This window comes from Anoplopoma fimbria, chromosome 24 (assembly GCF_027596085.1).
Source record: "Anoplopoma fimbria isolate UVic2021 breed Golden Eagle Sablefish chromosome 24, Afim_UVic_2022, whole genome shotgun sequence".
Taxonomy (NCBI): Eukaryota; Metazoa; Chordata; class Actinopteri; order Perciformes; family Anoplopomatidae; genus Anoplopoma; species Anoplopoma fimbria.
The window spans coordinates 16,373,415-16,395,467 of record NC_072472.1 but is presented as its reverse complement, the minus strand read 5'-3'; the positions used below and the strand labels follow the sequence as shown (position 1 = coordinate 16,395,467).

General features: G+C 41.0%; 2 protein-coding genes across 3 annotated transcripts; one reads left to right on the top strand and one right to left on the bottom strand.

The window, feature by feature from the left end:
* The first annotated feature begins 1,602 nt into the window (after positions 1-1,602).
* atp1b2b (ATPase Na+/K+ transporting subunit beta 2b) lies at positions 1,603-8,158 on the top strand. 2 transcript variants are annotated; one of them, XM_054626221.1, is made up of 8 exons: positions 1,603-1,693; positions 6,074-6,202; positions 6,296-6,400; positions 6,582-6,787; positions 7,053-7,112; positions 7,368-7,394; positions 7,631-7,726; positions 7,888-8,158. In XM_054626221.1, exons 1-8 carry the CDS (start codon positions 1,603-1,605, stop codon positions 8,050-8,052), a joined length of 879 nt encoding a protein of 292 aa, XP_054482196.1. In that variant the 3' UTR covers positions 8,053-8,158. The 2 variants fall into 2 exon arrangements, with proteins under 2 accessions (XP_054482196.1, XP_054482195.1); XM_054626220.1 differs by lacking the exon at positions 7,368-7,394.
* A 6,602-nt stretch (positions 8,159-14,760) lies between these two features.
* gltpd2b (glycolipid transfer protein domain containing 2b) lies at positions 14,761-20,479 on the bottom strand. The gene is made up of 4 exons (XM_054625955.1): positions 19,810-20,479; positions 16,813-16,871; positions 16,459-16,637; positions 14,761-16,330 (listed from the first exon to the last, which is right to left on the bottom strand). The coding sequence occupies exons 1-4, from the start codon at positions 19,877-19,879 to the stop codon at positions 15,712-15,714; spliced, it is 927 nt and encodes a 308-aa protein (XP_054481930.1). The 5' UTR covers positions 19,880-20,479; the 3' UTR covers positions 14,761-15,711.
* Between the last annotated feature and the right edge of the window lie 1,574 nt (positions 20,480-22,053).

Genomic DNA, 22,053 nt, shown 5'->3' with positions numbered 1-22,053 from the left:
TCCAGGATTTTTCAAGTTTACTGAGTCCATTTTTCAAACAAACACAGGTCAGGTAGAAGGAAATGGGCAAGTGCAATGCATGCAGAGATTCCTTACACTGAAAATGTCCCAATGATACTGACTATTGTGCCCAACTCCAAGTAAATCACCTTACTATGATTCCTTTTCACAGACTGATATGGAACCCTAGCTATCATTTCCAAACTAGTTTACAGAAACTGTTGGTTTTGTGTGTCTTCTAAAACAGTGGCCATTATACGAGTGCCATACTATATTGAAATGGTAAGATACGGTGTACCTTGGAAATCACTGTAGTGCTATATTTGCATTGATATTGTCATTCAAAATAAATTTTATATAATGAACTTTACACAACAAACAGGTTTGTGCATGTTTTCGTGCCTTGTGTTGATTTACAGTGGAGATGGTGGGGAAGTGGACATTGTGTTCCCACTGCACTTCTGCAGCAAGTGTTGCAGCACCCTCTGTGTCCATGTGGAGGCGCTACTTTCACCCTCCGCCCCTGCTGGTGTGGCTCCATGCAAAACACCACAGTCACTGCTTCAATATAGCACACACAAACGATTTTAATCCATCAGACCTTTAATTCCTTCATATTTTCTTAATTCTTTATAGTTTATTCCCTAGGATTAGTCGAATGGTAACCTACAACGTGTGTTACTTGTAGCTCTCAATTTACAACCAATGCTAAAGACAAGACACATGCAGATAAAATGTGTGTTTTAGATTTTTTTTTTAAATCAAACATGGTGTGGTGGAAGTAATTACATTACATCTGAAGAGTATTTTTCTCTTTTATTGCGACTGCAGATTATTCCATTAATAACCTCCCTGTTAAGATAGATAATTAAACACAACAATGGGGGCTCCGATGTATCACCGGGAACCACAGACTCCTCTAGAGTCCTTTAGCAATATCAAAAGGGATATTATGTTGTTTTTTTTCTTTTTTGGGAGGATAGTGACGCTCGGGGCCTGAGAGCCAATAAAAGGACGCCTTCAGCCGGCCCATGATTCGCTTTAGAGGTTGTCCTTCATGCGTCGGGCTTACGGGGGGGTTGGGGGGGGGATGGAGATGGAGATGCTGATGGAGATGCGGTGCAAATGATTGGCCGGGCGGGAGGAGAAGAGGGAGGGAGTAGCTCTGCCTGGGAATGGAGGGGGGGGGGGGGGATTGGAGAGAGGCGGAGGCAGTGCTTTACCGCAGTATCACTGGATTTCTGCACCACTCATCAAAACTCTGCGGCATGTAGACAAGAACTGGGGGGAGGGCAGATATTAGGTCTATGCTTGAGTGCAGGGACGCTACTTCCGCTCATTGCCGTCCATCTTTCTCTTACTGCATTGTCTGAAGGAGTGTCGGTACTCCTATTTCCATTCGTTTGTGCGTCTGCGCGCTTAAGTAGACCGGTTCAATTACCTCTCCTAATCCCATAGCTGCGCTGCTACAGTAAGTCTCTCTCTCTCTCTCTCTCTCTCTCTCTTTCTCTGGTGCTGTCTCTGGCCAATTGTTCCTACCCGGCGCTTATTGCATCAGGGCGCGTTTATTAGGGCTCAGTTGGTCCACACTTTTATGACAACATGTCGAAAGATGGAGAAAAAAGCGGATGGAAGGAATCTATATGGAACCCGAGGACGAGGGAGTTCCTGGGCAGGACGGCTAGCAGCTGGGGTAAGTACTGTCCATGTACAGCAATGCAGCAAACACGGTCCCTGCACGGCTCTGTAACAGGTCTCTGTCACGGTCCCTTAAGCCTTAAAGCTTCACGGGAGGACTCCAGAAATGAAATATGTGTAATTATGTATTCATTTAACCCTGATAGAGGTTGCTTTATTATGTTCTCCCACTGTTCAGGTAATGAGTTAGAGCTGCACTGTCGACTAGAGTCTGGTGCTGAAATCTGAATGCGGCATCCCTCCTGTGGAAGCCGGTGGTGGAGGAAGAAAAAAAAAAAAAAAAAAAAAAAAATCCCTTCTGCTTAGTTTCTTTCTTTCTTTATTAATTTATGGCACTGCTTTCTCTGCGCAATGCGCTCAGCATAAGGGTGGAGACATACGGTCTTATTTTACGTCTGAATATGCCAGTTTGCTGCAGCAGTGCTGAGGCAGGTTCCACTCCGCTGCAAAGTGCATATCATCAGCTCCTCTTTCCAGCAATGAGATAGCTTTGGCCAGCTTTTTACATGAATTCTGCTGCAGATGAGACTCTTTTTTTTTTTTTTTTTTTTTTTTTCAGGGAGATTGGTTGCTGGAGTTAAGCCCTAATAGATTTGTATGCCTGCAGCTTTATCTAATGAGTATTAAACATGATGTCATTCATTTTCAGGCTTTTGCCCCCTGAGATTTGAAGGAAGATCCAATCCCTGCGTATATATGTAACACAGTAGCAATGCCACATGCTGTCCTCCTTTCTGCCATGCAACCAGCCTGCAACTACTTCAAAGATTCATGAAATGATAGGGCGCATATGGCTCTGTTCTAATGACATTGGAGCGTTTTAATCTGGGTAAAGCCGAGGGCCAAAAGCTATTTGTATCACCTCCAACCCGGCCCCTCCCAGTGAGTGTAAATCAGTGAGGGATTTAATCCTAATCTAATGACTTCATTGGCTGATGGGGGAGGTATCAATTCAGAGGTTAGGATCTAGGAAAGTACCACTTTCAGGAATTTAGATAATGTTTTATCTTTACACTGGGGACATGATCTAAGCAGCACTGAAGTTTTATGTTTGGAATTATGCTGAAAGTGATTTTACTTACGGTTCCATTCTGGTGATAACGCTTCATGAATGGACATTTTACTATAAGTGCGAAGTTGGTAATCATTGACTGTAGCTTCCTTTGCTGGAATCCTCGTGCAGTGTACGATTTAATCCAGCTCAGGGCGTCCCAGGTGCTTTAAGGTCTGGTGGCCTTTTTAAGCTGTGCTCTCTTAGGCTTGTTAATTAGGCTATTTCTGTAGTCAGCCACAACATGTAGGTCTGCTAAACTTGTCATTTCACCTCAGCACTTTCTCATTTTCCTAATGATGCATACATTGCACGTGCCCTACCCCTAGGTCCACTTGTTTGACTGCGTAGCAGTCCATCCATCCATTTTCTTTACACACTTATGTCAATATGCCCTCAGAAAAAGGAGAGAAAACACACAAGGAAGGTTGCCAGTCTCTTTAAAAAGCAAATTTGTTGTTCACACTTATAATGATGCAGTATAATGTACGTGCACAGCCTTAGATCAAAGGCTTCTTTGAGGATGAAACAGAAAACTTGCTTGTGTGTCCTGCTTTGTGTAAAGAGCTGTAAAGATATGGAAATAGCCCTGATAAAACAGAACAATCCTGCAATTTTGATGTTACATTGCCACCAGCCGAGACCAGGCAAACACGTTCAAACAACTACCTCTATTTAAAATAGAACTAATTAAATGTTCTGCACTTCCCACTTCCAAAAACAACAAAAGGCTCCTATTGCAGCACAGGAAAAGAGCATTCAAGGGCCTGATGGGTAACCAAACCATGATGGTGGTCTCAGTATAAGATTGTGGCGCATATACAAGTATATAATGGTGCTAAATAGATGGTTTAATAATAAGAGAACCACAGCGCATAGCTATTTATTCTTTCTCCGTTCAGAGATCTGTTTGATCACCAATTTAAAAAGCAAATTATCAGTGTGTCCTCCTAATTAATTCTGAAAGAAAAGAGACACCTCCTGTCATTATTACTGAATAAAGAACAGGATGCTAAACCATCCCACCCCGGCCTTTTGTATGTTGCTTTCAACTGCCGTCTGCAAACAAAACCAGGGTGAAAGGGAGACGCTTCACTGTCCATCATCGTCATGGACTGAGTGGGCCGATTGTGAACCCAACACCCTCTTTGCCAGGGGGAAAGCCACCCTGCCTGCACGCTTGCACCCACATGCACGTTTTCACGTACAGACTTCCCTGGGTGGTGTCATGTTTGCGGTTTGCACCACATCCCCTCTTTAACACTTTAGTTTTGTCACATTTTGTCTCTGATGAAGCTCTCGATGTAGTGCCTCTGGCCTGGTCCGGGGCCTGGAGGGCTGACTCTCTATATATTTAATGACTCAGCCCGGGTCTTTCCACGCAACAGACGGGACGCTCACAGCCATTTTACTTAGCCATTCAGTCATTACACCTCAGGTTCCAATAACTCCAGTAACAATTGGATGGAAAAAAAACACACACGCAAGCTCTAAATCATCAAGATACGCCTCTGTAATTGCCTTTGACTTCCCCTTGACATTTTGTTATGGATTCCTCTAAGCCTGGCTGTGTGGGGAGGCAGATGCAGCGCCTGCCGACAGAGCGAGAGAGCTCCACGCTGGGGGCCACCCAGCAGATGCACTGGGGTCAGGGCACTCAGTTGCTACACAAAACAGGCCTCAGGTGTTGGTGCTCAAAATGAGGGATTCGTCATAGTAGAGGCTATTTATGTAGTTCTGCTCTTTGTGTATACAGGAATGTCTGAGGTGGGAGCGAACAGCTGCTTCAAACGTATTTTATCATTAAAGTAGGAAACATCACATCCCAGAGAGGGTTCATCTAACCTCTGTGCATTAAATAAAATACAGCTGTGACGGAGTGGTACAATGTTACAGATTATTTAATTTTTCCATTTCAGTGTTTTAGACGGTGCTGAAACAAGTCCGTTAATTGTTCATGAGAAGAATAATAAAACCATAATTTTGATGAATTCTCAGCCATTTATAATAAGCCCCTCACATGTCAAATGTTTGATCTTTTGCCTTTAGACTGTTATTTGGACAGAACAAGCAATCAGGAGATATCACCTTGAGCACTGTGAAAACCATTAATAAGAAAGGAAAAATTAATTGAAAAGAAAATCAACCATTAGTTGGAGCCCATGTAACATGATCACCATGGTCTTCTTACACTGTTAATGAAATAGGTCTAGTCTATGATGGCCTGTAATCTCCTGACCCTTTGGCCCGGTCTCCAGGGGGTCCTTGTTCTCCCTCCTCCTGTATCCCCCTCTGTCATCGTTCCTCCCCCTCTGTGGACAGGGAAACTCTATAATGATCCTGATCAGAGAACAGCCTTTCAACCTTGGTTTAATGGATGCGAGATTGCGAAGAAAGCAACCCTAAAGATACTGTTTGGACCAAATATTTGATCAAATCGACTTCATTTTAGACCACGTTGTTCAGTTATATTTGAAGCATGTAAAGGACAGTTATTCATGTGTGAGTGAGAAAGAGAGAGGCAGATGGTTTAATAGTTTAATGAGGATTAACTGGCCTCCTGTGAACATTATTGGTCCGAAAGTGACCACGCTGACACAACACTGCAGCAACATTTAATTAAAATGAACTAATTCCATGGTCTACACTGATGTAAGATTATTCGTACTTAAAAATGAGCATTACGGTAATCATGAAATGGATTGCATTTACCAAAAGTTGCCGATGTAACTGATGTAGCCTTCATGAATAAATCAAAAACCTTTCATTCTAATGCACAGCCACCAGCATTGTGAGACAGAAGTCTGGATTAAAAGAGAACATTTGTGAAAGTGTCAATGAATAATACAACAAAGAAGAATGTATCTGCACAGAGCCCATGCCTCTTTTTTTTTTTAAACACGTAAACACCGGAAATGTGTAGGAAAGTTCTACATAATCCCATTGTTTGATCATAAGGGAAGGGCTGTTGTTTGCAGTGCTTTTCATGTTAGTGTGTGGTAATTACAAAATGTTTGTTTGTATGAAGCTTAGTGTAATTGTAAAAAAATATATATTGTTTTCAGTACATTGTAATTTTGTTCTTAGCCAATATATGCTAATGGTTTGAACAGAATTGTTGTTAAGAAACAATGCTAATTGAAATAATACATATAGATTAACTCCATTTGTATGATTTAGCTTTACTAAGTAGGCCTACTTATAAGTTTCAATGTATAGAATGATTAAGAGTCTATTAATCTGAATCATTTATCTATGATAACACTCCATTTCTCACTGATATTGCTCACAGCTGATACCACTCTCTTCTCTCTTTGTCTGCAGGTCTTATTCTTCTCTTCTATGTAGTTTTCTACATCTTCCTTGCCGGCTTGTTTGCACTCACCATGTATGTCATGCTGCAGACCTTGGATGAGCACAAACCAACCTGGCAAGACAGGCTCTCCACACCAGGTACAGTAGCTAATGACACAAACTGCGTGAACACAGGTCACAGGCCGTGGCGCGGTGTCCTGAAAGCCCTGCTGTCTCTCTTGTCACTCACAGGTATGGTGATTAGACCCAAATCGGAGACCTATGAGATTGTCTATAGCATCAAGGACACTGAGAGCTGGGACATGTACGCTCAGGCCCTGGACAAGTTCCTGACACGTGAGTCTGGCTCTCGGCCTATCGTATAGTGACTCAAAAAGCTTACTGCTGTGGATTATCCAGCAATCTAGAATGAATGAATTGAATTGTGAGATTGTCTTGCACCAAGGTTTCAGTTGACTCATAAGCCCTTACAAGCAAAATTAAATAAATATTCTCCCCCCCCCCACACATTCTGCAGCCTACAACAACTCCGTCCAGGCTGAGAAAAATAATGCGTGCACCCCGGACCAGTACTTCCTGCAGGAGGACAGCGGCGATGTGAAGAACAACCCGAAGCGCTCCTGTCAGTTCAACCGCACCATTCTGGAGGACTGCTCTGGAATCAATGATCGTTACTATGGATACCAGGACGGCAAGCCATGCATCATCATCAAGCTGAATCGGGTATGAAAGACAAAAGAGGGAAGGAAGAGGGATGGTGTTGCTATGAGACATGGAGTGACTGAGATAATTAAACTGGTTGGGAATAAGGAAAATAGTATCCCAGTAATAAATAGAAAGTCACTAGGAAGATAACAGTCCTTGGTTATTGCATTTATCTTTCATTTCTGGCATATTTTATAGAAAATGTTGATTTTCCATTCCTCTGTATTTTAAATGAGTTAAATTGAAATAGTTCTGTAGACGTGCTGTCTCTTTTTCTCACCAGGTGATTGGAATGCTGCCAGGAAAGGATGGACAGGCTCCGTATGTCACCTGTGGCGCGAAGGTAATCCCTTTTTGTCTTTCACAATGAAAGGTGTAACATAACAATTTGGATTTCAGCCCATTTATAGCTTTTGTGCCTCAATCTCATCTTCTTCCTTTCCCTCGTCTCCATTCCCTTTGAAGTCTCTTGCTTGTATCGTTCAACTTTCATATCTGCATCACATGCCTCTTTGTCACTTACACCTCCTGTGTATGTTCCTCTTCTTTTTTTTTCTTTTTCCCCTACATTGCGTTTCATTAAATTGCTCACTCTCAGAAATACAAAGTTGGCAAAGATCAATGGGTAAGAACAGGACGGAACCTGTGTTTTTAGACTTTAGATGCGTTAAAACATTAAAAGTAGTACTGTAGATTTTGAATATATGTTTATATATTAAATAGACTGCTGAAGTAGATAGTGGTGTGGAATTCTGTTTGGAAATTAGATTTAGAGAAAAGAAGGAGATTTGTGGGGCTCGCCTTATCCTCTTCTACATATATGGTGTGGCTGTAACTCATGAAGTTGTTCCATCCCCTCAGAGAGAAGACTCTGACAAAATTGGAGAGATGATTTACTTCCCTCCAAATGGCACTTTCAACCTTATGTACTACCCTTACTATGGCAAGAAAGCTCAGGTAAGATTATGTCTGAAATCCAAATATTACTTACATTAGCAAATATTGCTTATAATAATAACCACGCAGCTATCACGTATCTCTAGACAGTTTATTAAAGACATACCAGTTAGAATGCATCACTTACTGTGTTAAAGATGTCCTGGGACTTGTTTTTGCAGGTGAACTACTCTCAGCCTTTGGTTGCCGTCAAGTTCCTTAACATTACTGCCAATGAAGATATCAACATCGAGTGCAAGATCAACGCCAACAACATTCCCGTTGGAGGTGAAAGAGACAAGTTTGCCGGACGAGTGTCTTTCAAGCTGAGGATCAATATCAACTAGGTTGACCTTTTTACTCTCCTGAAAACTACTTTCTTCATTCTCTGCAACATTGCACATACACAGAAACAAATTTCAGTATTCACACCCTTTGTAGGAATTGTTTACAACCCCCCAAACTATGGGGTAACTTGTTTGTCCAGTTGTGTGATGAAATGGGACAAGAATAAAAAGGGTGGTAATTCTGTCATTATTTCTGTCTGTGAGCTTTGGGACAAATTCTTTTCTGTAAATTAGTTTGAGGTGACGTCTATTTATACTGCATGACAAACTAGGGGATGTAAAGGATGTGAACATGTGTTTTAAAAGTTTGCAAGGATCAGCAACCTTAAAACTGTATTGCTGCTCCCCTCCTGCTGCCTCCTAATAGAGTACCCCTCTATAAATATACACAACTTACAATACAAAATGTGTATATCTACAGTATTTATACGGTATCATAACCTTATATCAGTACGTATATTTTGTTGCACTTAAAAGAATAATCCAACAGACTCGCATATATATTGATGGGTGGATGCAGAGATGAAACCATTTTGCATGTGTGTATTGTCTTTAGTGTGCAATGAGGGCAGGAGGCCCCAGTGTCCCACCTCTCTGCTAAGTGTGTAATAAGGTTATGTTAAACCACTGACCACCAGGAGGGGCCACACTATAATCTATTGAAGTTAACACACAGCAAGTGTGTATTTATGAGAACAATACTGTAAGATAGGCATCTCCAAAAAAAAGGGAGTTACAGTAGAGGTCAAAACCTTTAAGAGTGTGTATGTTTGTGCATGTGTGTGTGTGAGAGTGTGTGTGCTCCGTTCACAGGTCCCATTTCATACTGTAGGTCGGGAAGTTGCATGCAATGTGCAATATTCATTAAGTGGCATACATTATGAATGCCTGGGTCCATTCTTCGGATGGGACGACTTCCATCAAATGATAATAATTTTTTGGATCATTTGATATTCACACTGGTTGTTTGACCTGAGAGCGGCTTATGAAACAGATGTGCTTCATATTTGGGTTAAAATATAATTATCAACACCACTGATGAATTATGAAAGGAGACGTCTGTCATGTTTCAGTCATCTTACAACATCGCCTTAGTTTGACAAAAAAAAAAACGACAACTACCAATCAGCTACTGGCTAAACAGAAAAGTTATGCTTCTCAGGCTCCCAATCAACCAACTGAATATCAAAATGAAAACTGATCCTCCTGCTGCACGATGACGTTACACCCCCTGTCACTGTGTCTATCATTTATTCCTAAAGCTGAACCAAGAGCTATTTTCTTGTGTCTCAATTTTTAACACAAATATTTACAGCATTTTTTTGTGTGTTGTGCATCTATTTCATATGTATCAGAAAATAGATGCCATTGTCATATTTTGTATTGATTTACACTGGAAGTGTGCTTTGAATTAATTAATGTACAGTTTTGAAGGATGTAGAAAGTTTGTGTTTGCGCCCTTTCTTTCACTCGTACCCGTTATCATCCTCTACTATATTCATCCAGGATATCAAAAGGTATAGTTTACATATTCTTTTAATGGTGACTAGAGTCTTGAATATGTGAGTTGGTAGATTTGTTTTATTGTCCTGTAGAAAATGAACAAAACAAATTTACTTCCTTGAATCATTTTTCTTTTGAATTTCTTGTTTTCTTATGGTATTCTCCATTTCTGTATGAATCAGTCCGACAGCAAAACTATCACGATAACTAGACAACTGACCTGTTTGAAACAGCATAGATAAGGCCCGAGTTTAGTGCTGTTTACATTAATGTGCGTTAAGAAACACCTGTAAATGCTGGCAGGAGAAATCTGTGGAGTCTTTTAACCTTGCATTACTTTGGCACGGCTATGAAAAACTGTACCAATGTGACTGTGATCCTGCCATGTCATCGCAGCAAATGTGGAACACATGCATCTGTTCACTCACATTAAGGTCTGGCTTGACTCCACCATTTATATACTCTCAGAGCTTATTTCTCTGATCCAGACTTGACAAAAAAAGACAGTTAGATCCGATGTGATTATCTGATCTACATCTGAAGGGTTATTCATAATGAAGGACATGCTCCAACAGTCATCATAGGCTCTTTATGCTTTTTGTGACCATCCACTGAGCAGTTCATGTATTTCTCCTCTGGCATTCCTGCAATACTTACTTAATTTATCTGTAATCTCTTAATCTGGTCAACTAATCCAGAACAGGCACGCTCAACTTCTTTAACCTACTTTGTCGCCCCTCCTCCATGTGTCAAACGCCTGAATCACTGTCTTCAAAATGGATAAAGCAAGGCAAAACATTTGAATGCATTGAATCCTATTTTATCCCAATCATTCTTAAATTGATCAAACCCTATTGAATCACATTATGGCAAATAAAATGTTCATCTTTATCGCCTAATTGGCCATTCTTGTTTTACTCATGTGCATGTGGAGATTAGTTCTTCAACCAAAGATCTTCATGACAGTTTAAATTTGATTTATTTGTGCTGCACTGACACATCCTCAGCAGAGATACTGAAGGATCCAGGTTGAGGGCTAAGCACCCTGTGTTATTAAAAGGCCTACTCTTATATAATAATAATTATAATACGCACAAAAGGAACGTGTTTCTCTACAACATGACAGTGCCTCCTGGTGGACAGACAGTGTTGTTCTCCAGTGTCACAGAATGTTATTTCCTGTTATCTCCATTTATCATTTATTTGTCTGTGATAATTTGGAGATGTCCTCAAAAAGCAATACATTTATTTCTTGTGCGCTGTATGTATTTATTAGAAAGGCCATAACTAAGTCAGTGTTTCATCAAAAGCAAGGAAGACATAAGAAAGAAAGTTAAGATATATGCAGTCAGGCATTTTTTGCCAGTGTGCATTATCGTGATGGAATATAAAAAGTGTTTTATTTATAAAAGAGTATTTTTATTGTTATTTTGTTGTAAAGTGGAGAGAATGTATAAAGTTTGGATTGTATCATGTTGTGGGAGCTACCTGGTATGTTTCCTGCATTCAATTCAAGAAATGGCAAAATGTTAGCAAGTTGGTTGGAAAAGGTTTTTTTTGTTGAATCTAGAAAACATTTTTTGCCATGGTTTGAGTCCTGTCTACTTTGAAAAAAAATTGAGCCCATTAAAATTTGCAATGAAAGTTCTCTGAAGTCTATGTTTCAGCATCAAGACACACTCATTAAAAGTAAATTCATAGTGAATATATCAGAAAGAGCTTTCAGAGAACTTTCAAATGCAAAACCTGAATTAACTTTTTAGAAGAGAGTTAACTGTTCATAATTAAAATAAGGCATAACTTCAACAAACCTCATTTCCCCCACTTAACCCCTCGTCTTCTATCGTTGTATTGCCTGAGACTGCGGTGTAAGGATATTTCAAGAAAGAAATCCATGAAATTTTGTTGAGATACTCTCGCCCCAAAAGGATGATGATTCTATTCTGGATCTTTATTTTTTGCTCTTACTGTATGTATATTTTTGCTCATGTTTACTGCAAACCAAGATAGAGAAATAAATAAATAAATGTCATTTAAGGGAAATCAGGCTCACACGTCATCTTTGGTGTCATCATAGGATGAGGGAAGGGATTTATTATTCATGGGCAAATCCTCGATGAATTGAGGTAAATGGAGGTCAGGTTTAACAACAGCAAAACTATACAAATAAATCCGTTTCCAAGACGTGTATTTTGCCAACATTTTCCTTTTTAAAACACACCTCTACTGTCTCCTGCAAAGGCTCGCATCGCGCATGCGCAATTGTGCGCCGTTATTGACGGAAGTGTTTTAATTAGTAAGATTTTGGGGAAATGCATGTTTGGGAAGTAACGTCAGTGAGCATACGGCTGGAAAAAACATGACTTGCGTCATCCTGCACGTGTAAGAGTTTCTAAAGGTATTTTTATTAAGTTTTGCTGTTTAACCGAGCTTCCATGTACACAGTCCGTCAAGGATTTAACATAACTCTGTTTTCGCGATGGGAAACGTGTAAAACTCAATTCAACACTCTGGTGAGTAATTGATATACAAATGGGGATTTTTTTTATGGGTGTGTTCCTATCATTACATTATTTTATTTAAAAAAATTAGCTAACATTATCAACTGCATGTTAAGAAGTGACTACGTGTTGTTAAAGGTGTCCATGTGGCAAAGATATCTATTGACATTATTATGGTAAATAGCTAGCCTCAGCCCGTCCTATCTTGTAATACCACCTTTACCTCTAGAGGTGATAGTGAGTAACTGTAGCGTCCAGTCTGGGCTTGTCAATCACCCTGAAGGTACAGGGCCCCAAACCCAAAGTGGCAGAAACAAGATTTCCAGTATTTCGCCGGGAGGAGAGCGGGCAGCATCTCCGGGAGACGCAACCTTCAGTTAGCAGCTAGCTCGCATTGAGCCAGCACAAACGCCGTGCTGTGGGAATCTCAGCCAGTAGGTTCAGCAATCTTTGCTGCCGTTACACAGGGTAGACCCAGCGTTGTCGTTGGCCACAGCACACTGTGACCCCAGAAGTTGGTACACAGCTGCTAAATTAAGGTTTGTCTCTTCCCGGTAAAGTAGTCTTCAGGTGCCGGGTCAGGTGAAACCAAAATACGAGTCGTTTTCTCGTTTCCACTTTGGTAAAATCAAATAAACAAACTATGAAAGCTTTCATGGGTCATGCTGTCCCATTTAATGCCATATAAACACAATATAGGCCCAGTAATAGAGGTGAAATGCTGCCCCCTATTTGGAGCATGTGGCCAGAACTTACACATTGCACCTTTTTAAAGTGGAGTGGCCATAATGTGGAAGTTGATCCTTTTATCGAGGCTTTTTATGAATCATAATGTAGTCAAATGGAGTATCGCTGTTTGTAGTGGACAGAAAAAGAAGCCAGCCAGTGTCAAATGTAGCGTCAGGTGAATCTCCTATTCCATAATCCTCAAAGTCTACAGCACCAGTGGTCACCCTAGTTAACCAGTGCACACATACTGCAAGAAAGAGTCAAGGTTATGTTCATATATGTGAACTAGCGAGAGTCGCTGCACTTTATTTTCACAAGAGTATCAAGAGGAAGTAAATGCGTAGTGGAAATATCACCAGCAACATGTCATCCTCCTACACACATTGCATTGTTAAAGGTTTCAGATTAAAGTATTGTTTGGATCATAATACAAGTAGTTGTTCATTATTACATTACATTACATTACAGTCATTTAGCAGACGCTTTTATCCAAAGCGACTTACAGGAAGTGTATTCAACATAGGTATTCAAGAGAACTACTAGTCACCAGAAGTCATAAGTGCATCTCCTTTCTTAAACAAGCATCTTAAAGCATAAGCCAGAGCAAAAGTATAGTGCAGAGGCAATTTACTACGAAAACAATAATTGCAACAGACTAATACGAATATAATAAGTGCTACAAACTAATACGAATAGGATAAGTGCAATAGACGAATACGAATACAATAAGTGCAGCGAACTGATACGAATACAGTAAGTGCAACAACTAATACGAATGCAAATAAGTGCTACGAGGAAGGCTCAGGGTAGTACTTCTTGAAGAGGTGAGTTTTCAGCCTGCGCCTAAAGATGGGCAGCGACTCTGCTGTCCTGACGTCAGTGGGGAGTTCATTCCACCACTGAGGGGCCAGGACAGAAAAAAGCTGTGACCGGGTGGATCGGCCGCAGGGACCTCTGAGCGACGGGGCAACCAATCGCCCGAGGCAGCAGAGGAAGTGGTCGGGCGGGGGTGTAGGGCTTGACCAAGGCCTGGAGATAGGAAGGAGCTGTTCCTTTCACTGCCCTGTAGGCTAGCACCAGAGTCTTAAACTGGATGCGAGCTCTTACAGGGAGCCAGTGTAGAGAACGGAGAAGGGAAGTTGTGTGGGAGAACTTGGGGCGATTGAACACCAGACGTGCTGCAGCTTTCTGGACAAGCTCCAGGGGTCTGATGGCCGACGCCGGGGCTCCGGCAAGTAGTGAGTTGCAGTAGTCCAGGAGGGAGATGACCAGAGCCTGGATGAGCACCTGCGCCGTCTCGTCAGTGAGGAAGGGGCGAATCCTCCTGATGTTGTAGAGGAGGAATCTGCAGGAGCGTGTGACCGATGCAATGTTTGCTGAGAACGACAGTTGGTCGTCCAGGGTCACACCCAGATTCCTCACATCATGAAAGATGATCGACCCAAGATCGACCCAAGCTCAGAAATGTGTGAATTCTTATTTTAGTTAGTATTTTTATTTTCCTTTGGGGGCTGCTTTACTTTAGCCCGCCGCCAACTGCTTGACAAGATTACAGCCGAAGTGTACTTCCGCTCACTGACCTTCAACCAGTTCCTGTCTCCTGTTCACTCCGAGGCTTCAGGCTCTATCCTTATCTCTCCTTTCTTCACTGTCTCATCCTCAGAAAGAGAGAACACAGTCCAGGAAAAGGGAGTCAGGATTACATGGCATTAGAGGTATTTGTGGGTTTACAATAGTCCGATCAAGAGTAGCGCTGGTGATTGATGCTTACACATGCTATTCTGTCTGTTACACAAACATTCTATATATATAAATCCTGAATAATCTGCAACCCTTTGCTATTCTTCAGATCTGGATTTTTTCTAATATTTAAGCCATAACATCTCTCTTTTTTTTAATTTTTTTTTTACAAACAAAGAGATAATAAGGGGAAACAGCATTTGTATTTGGGTTAAAAAAAACTGCCCATTTCCACAAAATGTGTCCAGGTAAGAGTGTCACACAGAGCAGATTATGTCCACCATGATGATAGTAGGTGAAGATTAGTCTGTAGCAGAGCAACGGAACCTCTGCTGGATGGTGGATGAAATTACACAGTTCATTCATTGGCATTTAAATGTCAAAGTTATCACATGGACCAAACTACGTCAGAAAATAAGCATGTGGATTCTTTTTTTTAAAGATATTTAATAATTCTAAACAAGATAGAAAAATTTACAATATATAACAGAGAAATGTATTTCACACTCACACGCTATGAAGCACCATTTAGTCCTTTGTTCGGCACATGTTGATTTTTCTTTGTGTAATACCTCTTTAATCAGGATAGATTGGTCCCAGTTTAAAGGCTACAAGGCATCTGGACAAAGCCAGCTTCGGAGGTAGCATATTAAATCACCAAGCATTAGCTACAATTAAAACAGCAGCCATTTTTAATAGAATTTGAAATGTAAAAAAAACATGAACTCTACAATCTGATGCAATCCATTACAAAATCACTGCTGAAGAACATTATAAGCTTAACAAAATGCTGTATTTATAGCAGTGGTGTTGTAAAGGGTTGCTTTAAGTGTGTGGTACCCATGTTATTATGTGCACCTGCTTAAATAATTCACAGTCTGTGTTTAGCCAACCTGAATGCATCAGCTGTCTTAAAAATGCCTTTAAGGTGAGTAGGCGAGTCATGATCTCATAAAATGTAGCAAAGAATGGCCACAGGCCGAAAGCAAACTGTCTTTCAGTATCAGTTGATTGTTGACGCAGCGCTTTGGTTGGGGGGAGGGGGGGGATATGGCATGTGTGAATTTTAGCTGGAAAAAGTTTATTCATGTTTCCTGGAGATGTTTCCACCACGTGTTTTAGCTAGATGTTTACGTGTGATGCCCAGGAAACCATGAGGACAGTGCAAATATGGTCAAGTCTTTTTTTATGGTAAGTCCAGCATGTTATTTTCCTCCAGGGCTTTCTGCGTCCTGTCATAAACCTCCCCAATGGACTGAACCACTCTGTTCAGCACCGTGTTCATCTCCTCCTGGCTCTGCACACACACCAGCCTGAAGAAGAAGCCCCGCTCTGGCATGGCAATGAAGGCCAGCTCGGCGGCCCTGCGGACGAACCAGGTGTGGTGGTTGGCGAGGGTGCTCTGGTAGGCCTCTCGGCACAGCTCTGAGGGGCTCCTCAGCCGGCCGGCCACCGGCGTCTCGGCCAGCTTCTCCAGGAAGAGCTTCAGCCAAAGTAGAGCACGATGCAGACGCAGAAGAGTCCGGCATCCAGATTCCGTCTGGTGGTGGAAGTCCACAAGTCCTCGGTTCAGCTCCACCCAGATCATGGAGCGCACAGAGTGATAAGCGCCAGTGTGCTGTGAGAGCTCCTGATTGTTCTTTGCCCCGTCCTCTGCGCTCACACCGTTTATGGAGTGTATATCTGGGCCCAGCTCTGCTTCAGGGTTCCCTTCTGACAACAGGGCCAGTTGACGGATTATGGTAGTCTTGCTTTCTATCTCTTTAGATATCAGTCCCACCATCGGGCCCAGCGCCTCCATAAACCTGGAGGAGTAACCCAGAAAGAGATGAATCAACATACAGAGTCCAGCATGCCATAAACATTAAATTATTTCTTTCTTTCTAGTGGCTGTAAATTAATCCACCTCTCCTGCTTTATCTGATGATCTCACCTCACAAGCTCATCCCAGCTGGACAAATATGGCTGCAGCCGCACGTCCGAGGTGTAGGCCGGAGCAGCCAGCAGGTGGGAGAGCAGCAGTGACACCTGGAAGGTCTGACCAGGGCACCCCTCTATGACCTGGGGGCCCTCAGCCCCATCGGCCTCGCTGCTGTTATACAGCTGGTGCAGCTGACAGTGGGGGGAAGGGCCGGGTGTGAGTGTGGGGGCGAGTGACAGGGGACAAAGAAAGAGAGAAAGCGGAAGTGACTCACCGCATTCAAATTAGCCATCTGCTTCACAAAATCACCCATATGAAGGAAATGTAATAAGTGGGGTAAATGCTTTATAATCTGTGTGCTCTTACCGTGTTCACCTGATTATAACCTTTTAAACAAGAATCCCACTGGTAATCCAAACCTCCCTCTGCAGTGAGACATTATGAAGAGAAATTCACGGTTAGTGTTTCTTTGCAGATAATACAGCAACTCTTTTTCAAACACAAGGGTTTTTTATTTAACACATAAAAATAAAATATTTATTAGTTTGCATTTCCATATTAATTATAAAGAAGTCCGGGTCAATGTGACTCAAAATGTGAACACAAAAATGACAAATCCTTTTAAGGTAATATAGATCACTTATTTACGCATCCAGCAGTTACAGAGCAACATTACTAAATCATTTGGAGTCAAGTTTCTGGTCACCTGATGAATGTAAGTCTAACATTTACTCTCTTTTAGCTCTCCTGAGTGGAATATCTGGCTCTTAAGCTGCTAAACGCTCCGATATGTTCACCAACTATAGCGTAACTTTGTCTGTGTGGTGTACAGAAGGTTTTTAGAGCTTTTTCACTGACAACTGCTGCCTACTACGGCTGAAAACCCCGTTATGAGAGCTGAACACTGAGCTGAAACACTATAAAGCTCCATAAAGCTAAGATGAGCTGCAGATTCAGGTATTTTTAGGTTCATTACAATAAGTGACTTCTTTTAATATTGTCAGATTCTCATTTGATTCAGTATTTGTTATTGTATAAATAATGATCATAGCCACTTTGAATAAGTAAGTATACAGTTTTATATTTTTTAACATTTGATTTATCACCAGAGTGGGTGATTTCAGATATAAAATATGTAAGTAGTTACCCCTCCAGTGAATTTTGAAGTTTTTACACGTATTAGAAAAGGCAGTTGGTAACAAGTGGCTTAATCAAATTTTAAAACATCACGCCAACTAGTCCGCCTTCATAGCCTTCTTCAACTGCATTGTAGTTCATTTAAAGCCTAACTTTGTTCATTTGTGAAGATTATCTCGCTGAACAAATGTGTTCATATCATAAACTTCTGTTTAACGCATAAATTATTTTCCGCAATAATCCAAAGACTAACGGAAACATCCCATTGGCGTTTTGCAAGGGAACCAATGTGATGCTAACTTCAGTCGTTGGCCTACAAACATACGTCATACCGCCCCACTCTATGAGCCTGTGATTTGACGGCCTACTTGCCTGACTTTCTAGTTAGTTCTACAGAGTCTTCCACAAGCTGTTAACTATCATTAGTACAAGTTTATCTTTATAATGATAATCGTGGGGGAATGGCTTCAGGAGGAGGCCTGAAGGAGTGGGCTTAAACTGACAGCTTTCACATTGGTTCCCTTACGAAAGCTGTCAGTTTTGCCATCTTGGCGGTTTACATGACAGATTTAGCAACTTTTGGAGCTAGTGCTCACGTACTCTAATCACGTAAGACAGAGTAGATAGACAGCCAGACAAGGCAGAAAATAACATTATTTAGACAGCAGGCTTTGATGTTGAGTTTGAATCCCTTTGAGCTCATTCCAGCTTGTGACAAAGCAAACCCTGTGATTTTAATTGACCGTCTCAAACACTGACTTCCTCAGTAAACATCATGTGCAAAGATCATGTGCAACCTTATTAAATTCTCTAATTACATTTTTCCATTGAGCCACAAAACCCATACATGAACCATTATTTACTGACGCAATACTATATAGGAATAAATAAGTTGCAGTTATAAAAATAGCTGACATGAAAGCCCCTTCACACTGATATACAGTAGGCCTATGTCTTCAAATTCAAATAGGGCCTGGTAATTTGTGACACATTTGTAATTTCCCAGCAAGCCTTGTTCAATGCAACTGTGGTATATTGAAGTCAGCTTACTGAAGTCAAACCAATCCACACTTCAATTTGGGACCTCCTGTCAGGAGGCTGCTGAAGATCTCGACCCCACAGATAAGAAACAGCCATACAACCAAAAGCCATAACATCTGCCAGTGCTCCTCAACATGAGTCATTAACAGAAATGCCATCAGCTCCCACACTGACCCTGGAAGACCTTCTTGAACAATAAGTTTCCTGTCAGATAAGTAGGCCAGTTAGCCTCACAGAGCTACCAAAGTCTCTCAGTTCAAATACAATACAAAGCCCTTCTTACAAACATGCATTTCCAACTTTTCTGTGACCTACTGCAGATGTTGACAAAAATGTCAACAGGGAAGTTTGTTACCGCAAACTAAGAGCTGCATCTAAATTTAAGTTTCCTAATTGGGTTACTATGAGCATGCAGAGTTGGCTGTTTATGCTCCCAGTTGAACTTTTCTTTCAGCTCATTTGCACTCTGAAATCTCCCTCAAGACTCTCAAATCTTTGAATCTAATCCAAGCAGGAGAAAAAGATCACATGATACCATTAACATTGATACACTGCTTACCAGATTTTTGTTCCCATGTGACAAAATATTTTATTATATATTTTTTTTATATATATATATATATATATATATATATATATATATAGGAAGACTTTTGGACTGAAATGGAAAGGAACCATTAAAGTTATTGATTATTAAGTTCTTTCTTATATTAAACTATTTTTAAGCCTAGCTAAAATACAGTTAAATATTTTTGCATACTTATTCAAATAGTCAAAGATTCCCAAAATAAGGTACAAAGAATTGGGGGCTGCTTTGAATTATAAACCCTTCAGATGTTATGTCCCATGTATAAAACGTCTGTATTTAGGCCACAGTTTACCTGATGTGCCTAAAATAGCTCATATAAAAAAACAAGAGTCACTGTATCATCTAAAACTCCCAAAACATGTCAAATCACACATAGAAATACTTCTGTTGTGTTACATTTTTCAACATAAAGAGAGCTGTGTGACCATCATTCTTGATTCTTCAGCCACCACACCATGTGACACATTCCTGACGAGGAGCGTATGCATTTCAAACAAGGGAGGGATTGTTTGGGTTATAAGCACAAGATATAAACCACAAATGCATACTCACAAACACACACACACACACACACACACACACACAGAAATACTCACGGAGCCACAGGGAGCCGAGGAACAGCAGCAGGACTAAGATAGCAGCAGCAGCCTTGCTCTTAACACCCATACTGAAGTCCAGTTTGGGGTGTGCCGGTCCCTCTCTGTTCCTTCTCTCTGTCCCTATATTTTTACTCCTCTGTGTCTCACATGAGTCCTTGTCTCCTTGCACTGGCTGTCACCACAATTACTCCTTGCTGGACTCCTGACTCCGATCCCCCACCTCCCCCCCTTCCCCCGTCCTCGCAAATCTTTCATACTCCTCCCCAAAACCCTAAATAAAAAGTTCTCTCCACCATTGTTCCGCTCAGAGGTAATGTTTAACTCTATTATACGACAGCCCTTTTCCCTCGCCCCACTGTTAAAACTCAGCCTGCTGCTGAGTGTCGCTCTTTCCTTTTTTTTTTTTTTTTTTTTTTTTGTGTTCCTTTGGCTCTCTTTGATTCACGTCTTCCCTCTCTGCTGCCTTTGTTTCTGACTGATTTTGAAGCTGCCTGTCTCTTGTGGTGTTGCTCAATCTGAGGGTCCAGAGATCAGCCGAGTGTGCAGCCGTGGGCTGATAATACAGAGCCAACACATCTTGTCCGCCAGTAACCCCCTTCCTCCAGAATCATCTTCCATATAAGCGCTATATTCCTGGTCAGTTCGAGTAAACACTTGCTCCCTCACCTCTCCTCCCACCACTACTACCCTCCCTCTTCCCTCGTCTCACTCCCCCTCTCTTTCTCTCTCTCGCTCTATAACTCATTCACACACACACCATTAGAGGCACCACCACAACCAGCATGCATTACAACAATGCTGACACACATTTCAGTTGGTGTAAATGGGAATATAACATGAATAATATGAGTATCTCAGGACACTCGCTCAATGTAAATAAATGTATTTTTCCCCACTCTTATATCTTTATTGCAACCTAGGGTAAACCTCTGTATTGATCAATTAGAAAGCAGAATGTGCTTTCCCACAATCTGCTTTTGGTGGCTGACAAGAGAGCGATGTGATACCAAATCCACGTTTGTCAATGAATAACAAAATCTAACCAAGCTTATCCGAGCTGAGACGGCAAAATTAACAAAGATGTCCATTCATGCAAATCTAATTCTAGATATGACAAAGACATCTGCAGTTCTACAAAACATAGAGGGGAAGCTATTTTGGAAAAAAAAAAAAAATTCCTTTCCCTTGTCACCAAATCTTTAACAAACTTAGATTTATATTCTATTTATTTTTAATTTCTAAATGCTTATTATTTAGAGATAATACATCAGATTGTTGAAGTCTAAAGTCTGAGACATAAAAGATGTAGTGCATAAAGGGTGTTCTCATGATTATCACCTCTGATAGTGATAATCACGGGAAAACCACTGATTGGTCGCTATCTCTGGGTTTGCTGCCTCTGCTGTGGGGGAAGTTGAACAGACATTGAACTCCATACTCAAGCCAAACCACATGTGTTCTCCTGAAGAGGCACTTAACAATGGTATTCTGTAGCGGAGGAGCGGGAAAACGGTGAAAGCCGGGGCATTAATTATTTGGCTGGGAGGGGCTGGTCATGGGGCTTTTACTGTGTGCGACCAATGAATGATCCCATCTGAAATAAGCAACAATTGAGAAGGGGAGACTGTGAATCCCTGGGAAAACATGTGACCCTTAACTGTTTGACGCCGCATGGCTGGTAATCTTAGGTTTAATGCCCTGATAATATTAATTTTAAAATAGATATAGTCCTTTAAAAATGTATGATTGGTTCAAAACAAGCAGAAAGCTGTCTATGCTTGACATGGTGCACAGGTGCAAAGTACTTGGTAGACTAAGCACATGGTACATATGACTTCACGCTGTTTGACTTAATTTATGTATGGGAGTTCAGTGAAGCAGGAAAGAGGTATTTTGTCACTGTCAGATAAAATCACACTGGATTCTCCTTCAGCTTGTGCACACACATTTTTGAAACACGTGTAGAGAGTCAAAACATTTAATCACATGTACATTTAATCACATGTGATCTTTTTTTATTATAATATTTTTTTGTTTAAATTTAAGTAGAGCACACATATCCAGAGCTTGAATATTGAATTGAATGGAAACAGTGCAGACGTTCAAAATTGAATGGAAAAATAAAGAATGATCGTTATTGATTTTTGTGGATGTGACCTCTAGTGGCTTGTTGGCTGAGGTACACCCGTTAAGTTTCAAACTTCCATTTGCAACTTGCTTTAAATATTGTATGTAAATCCC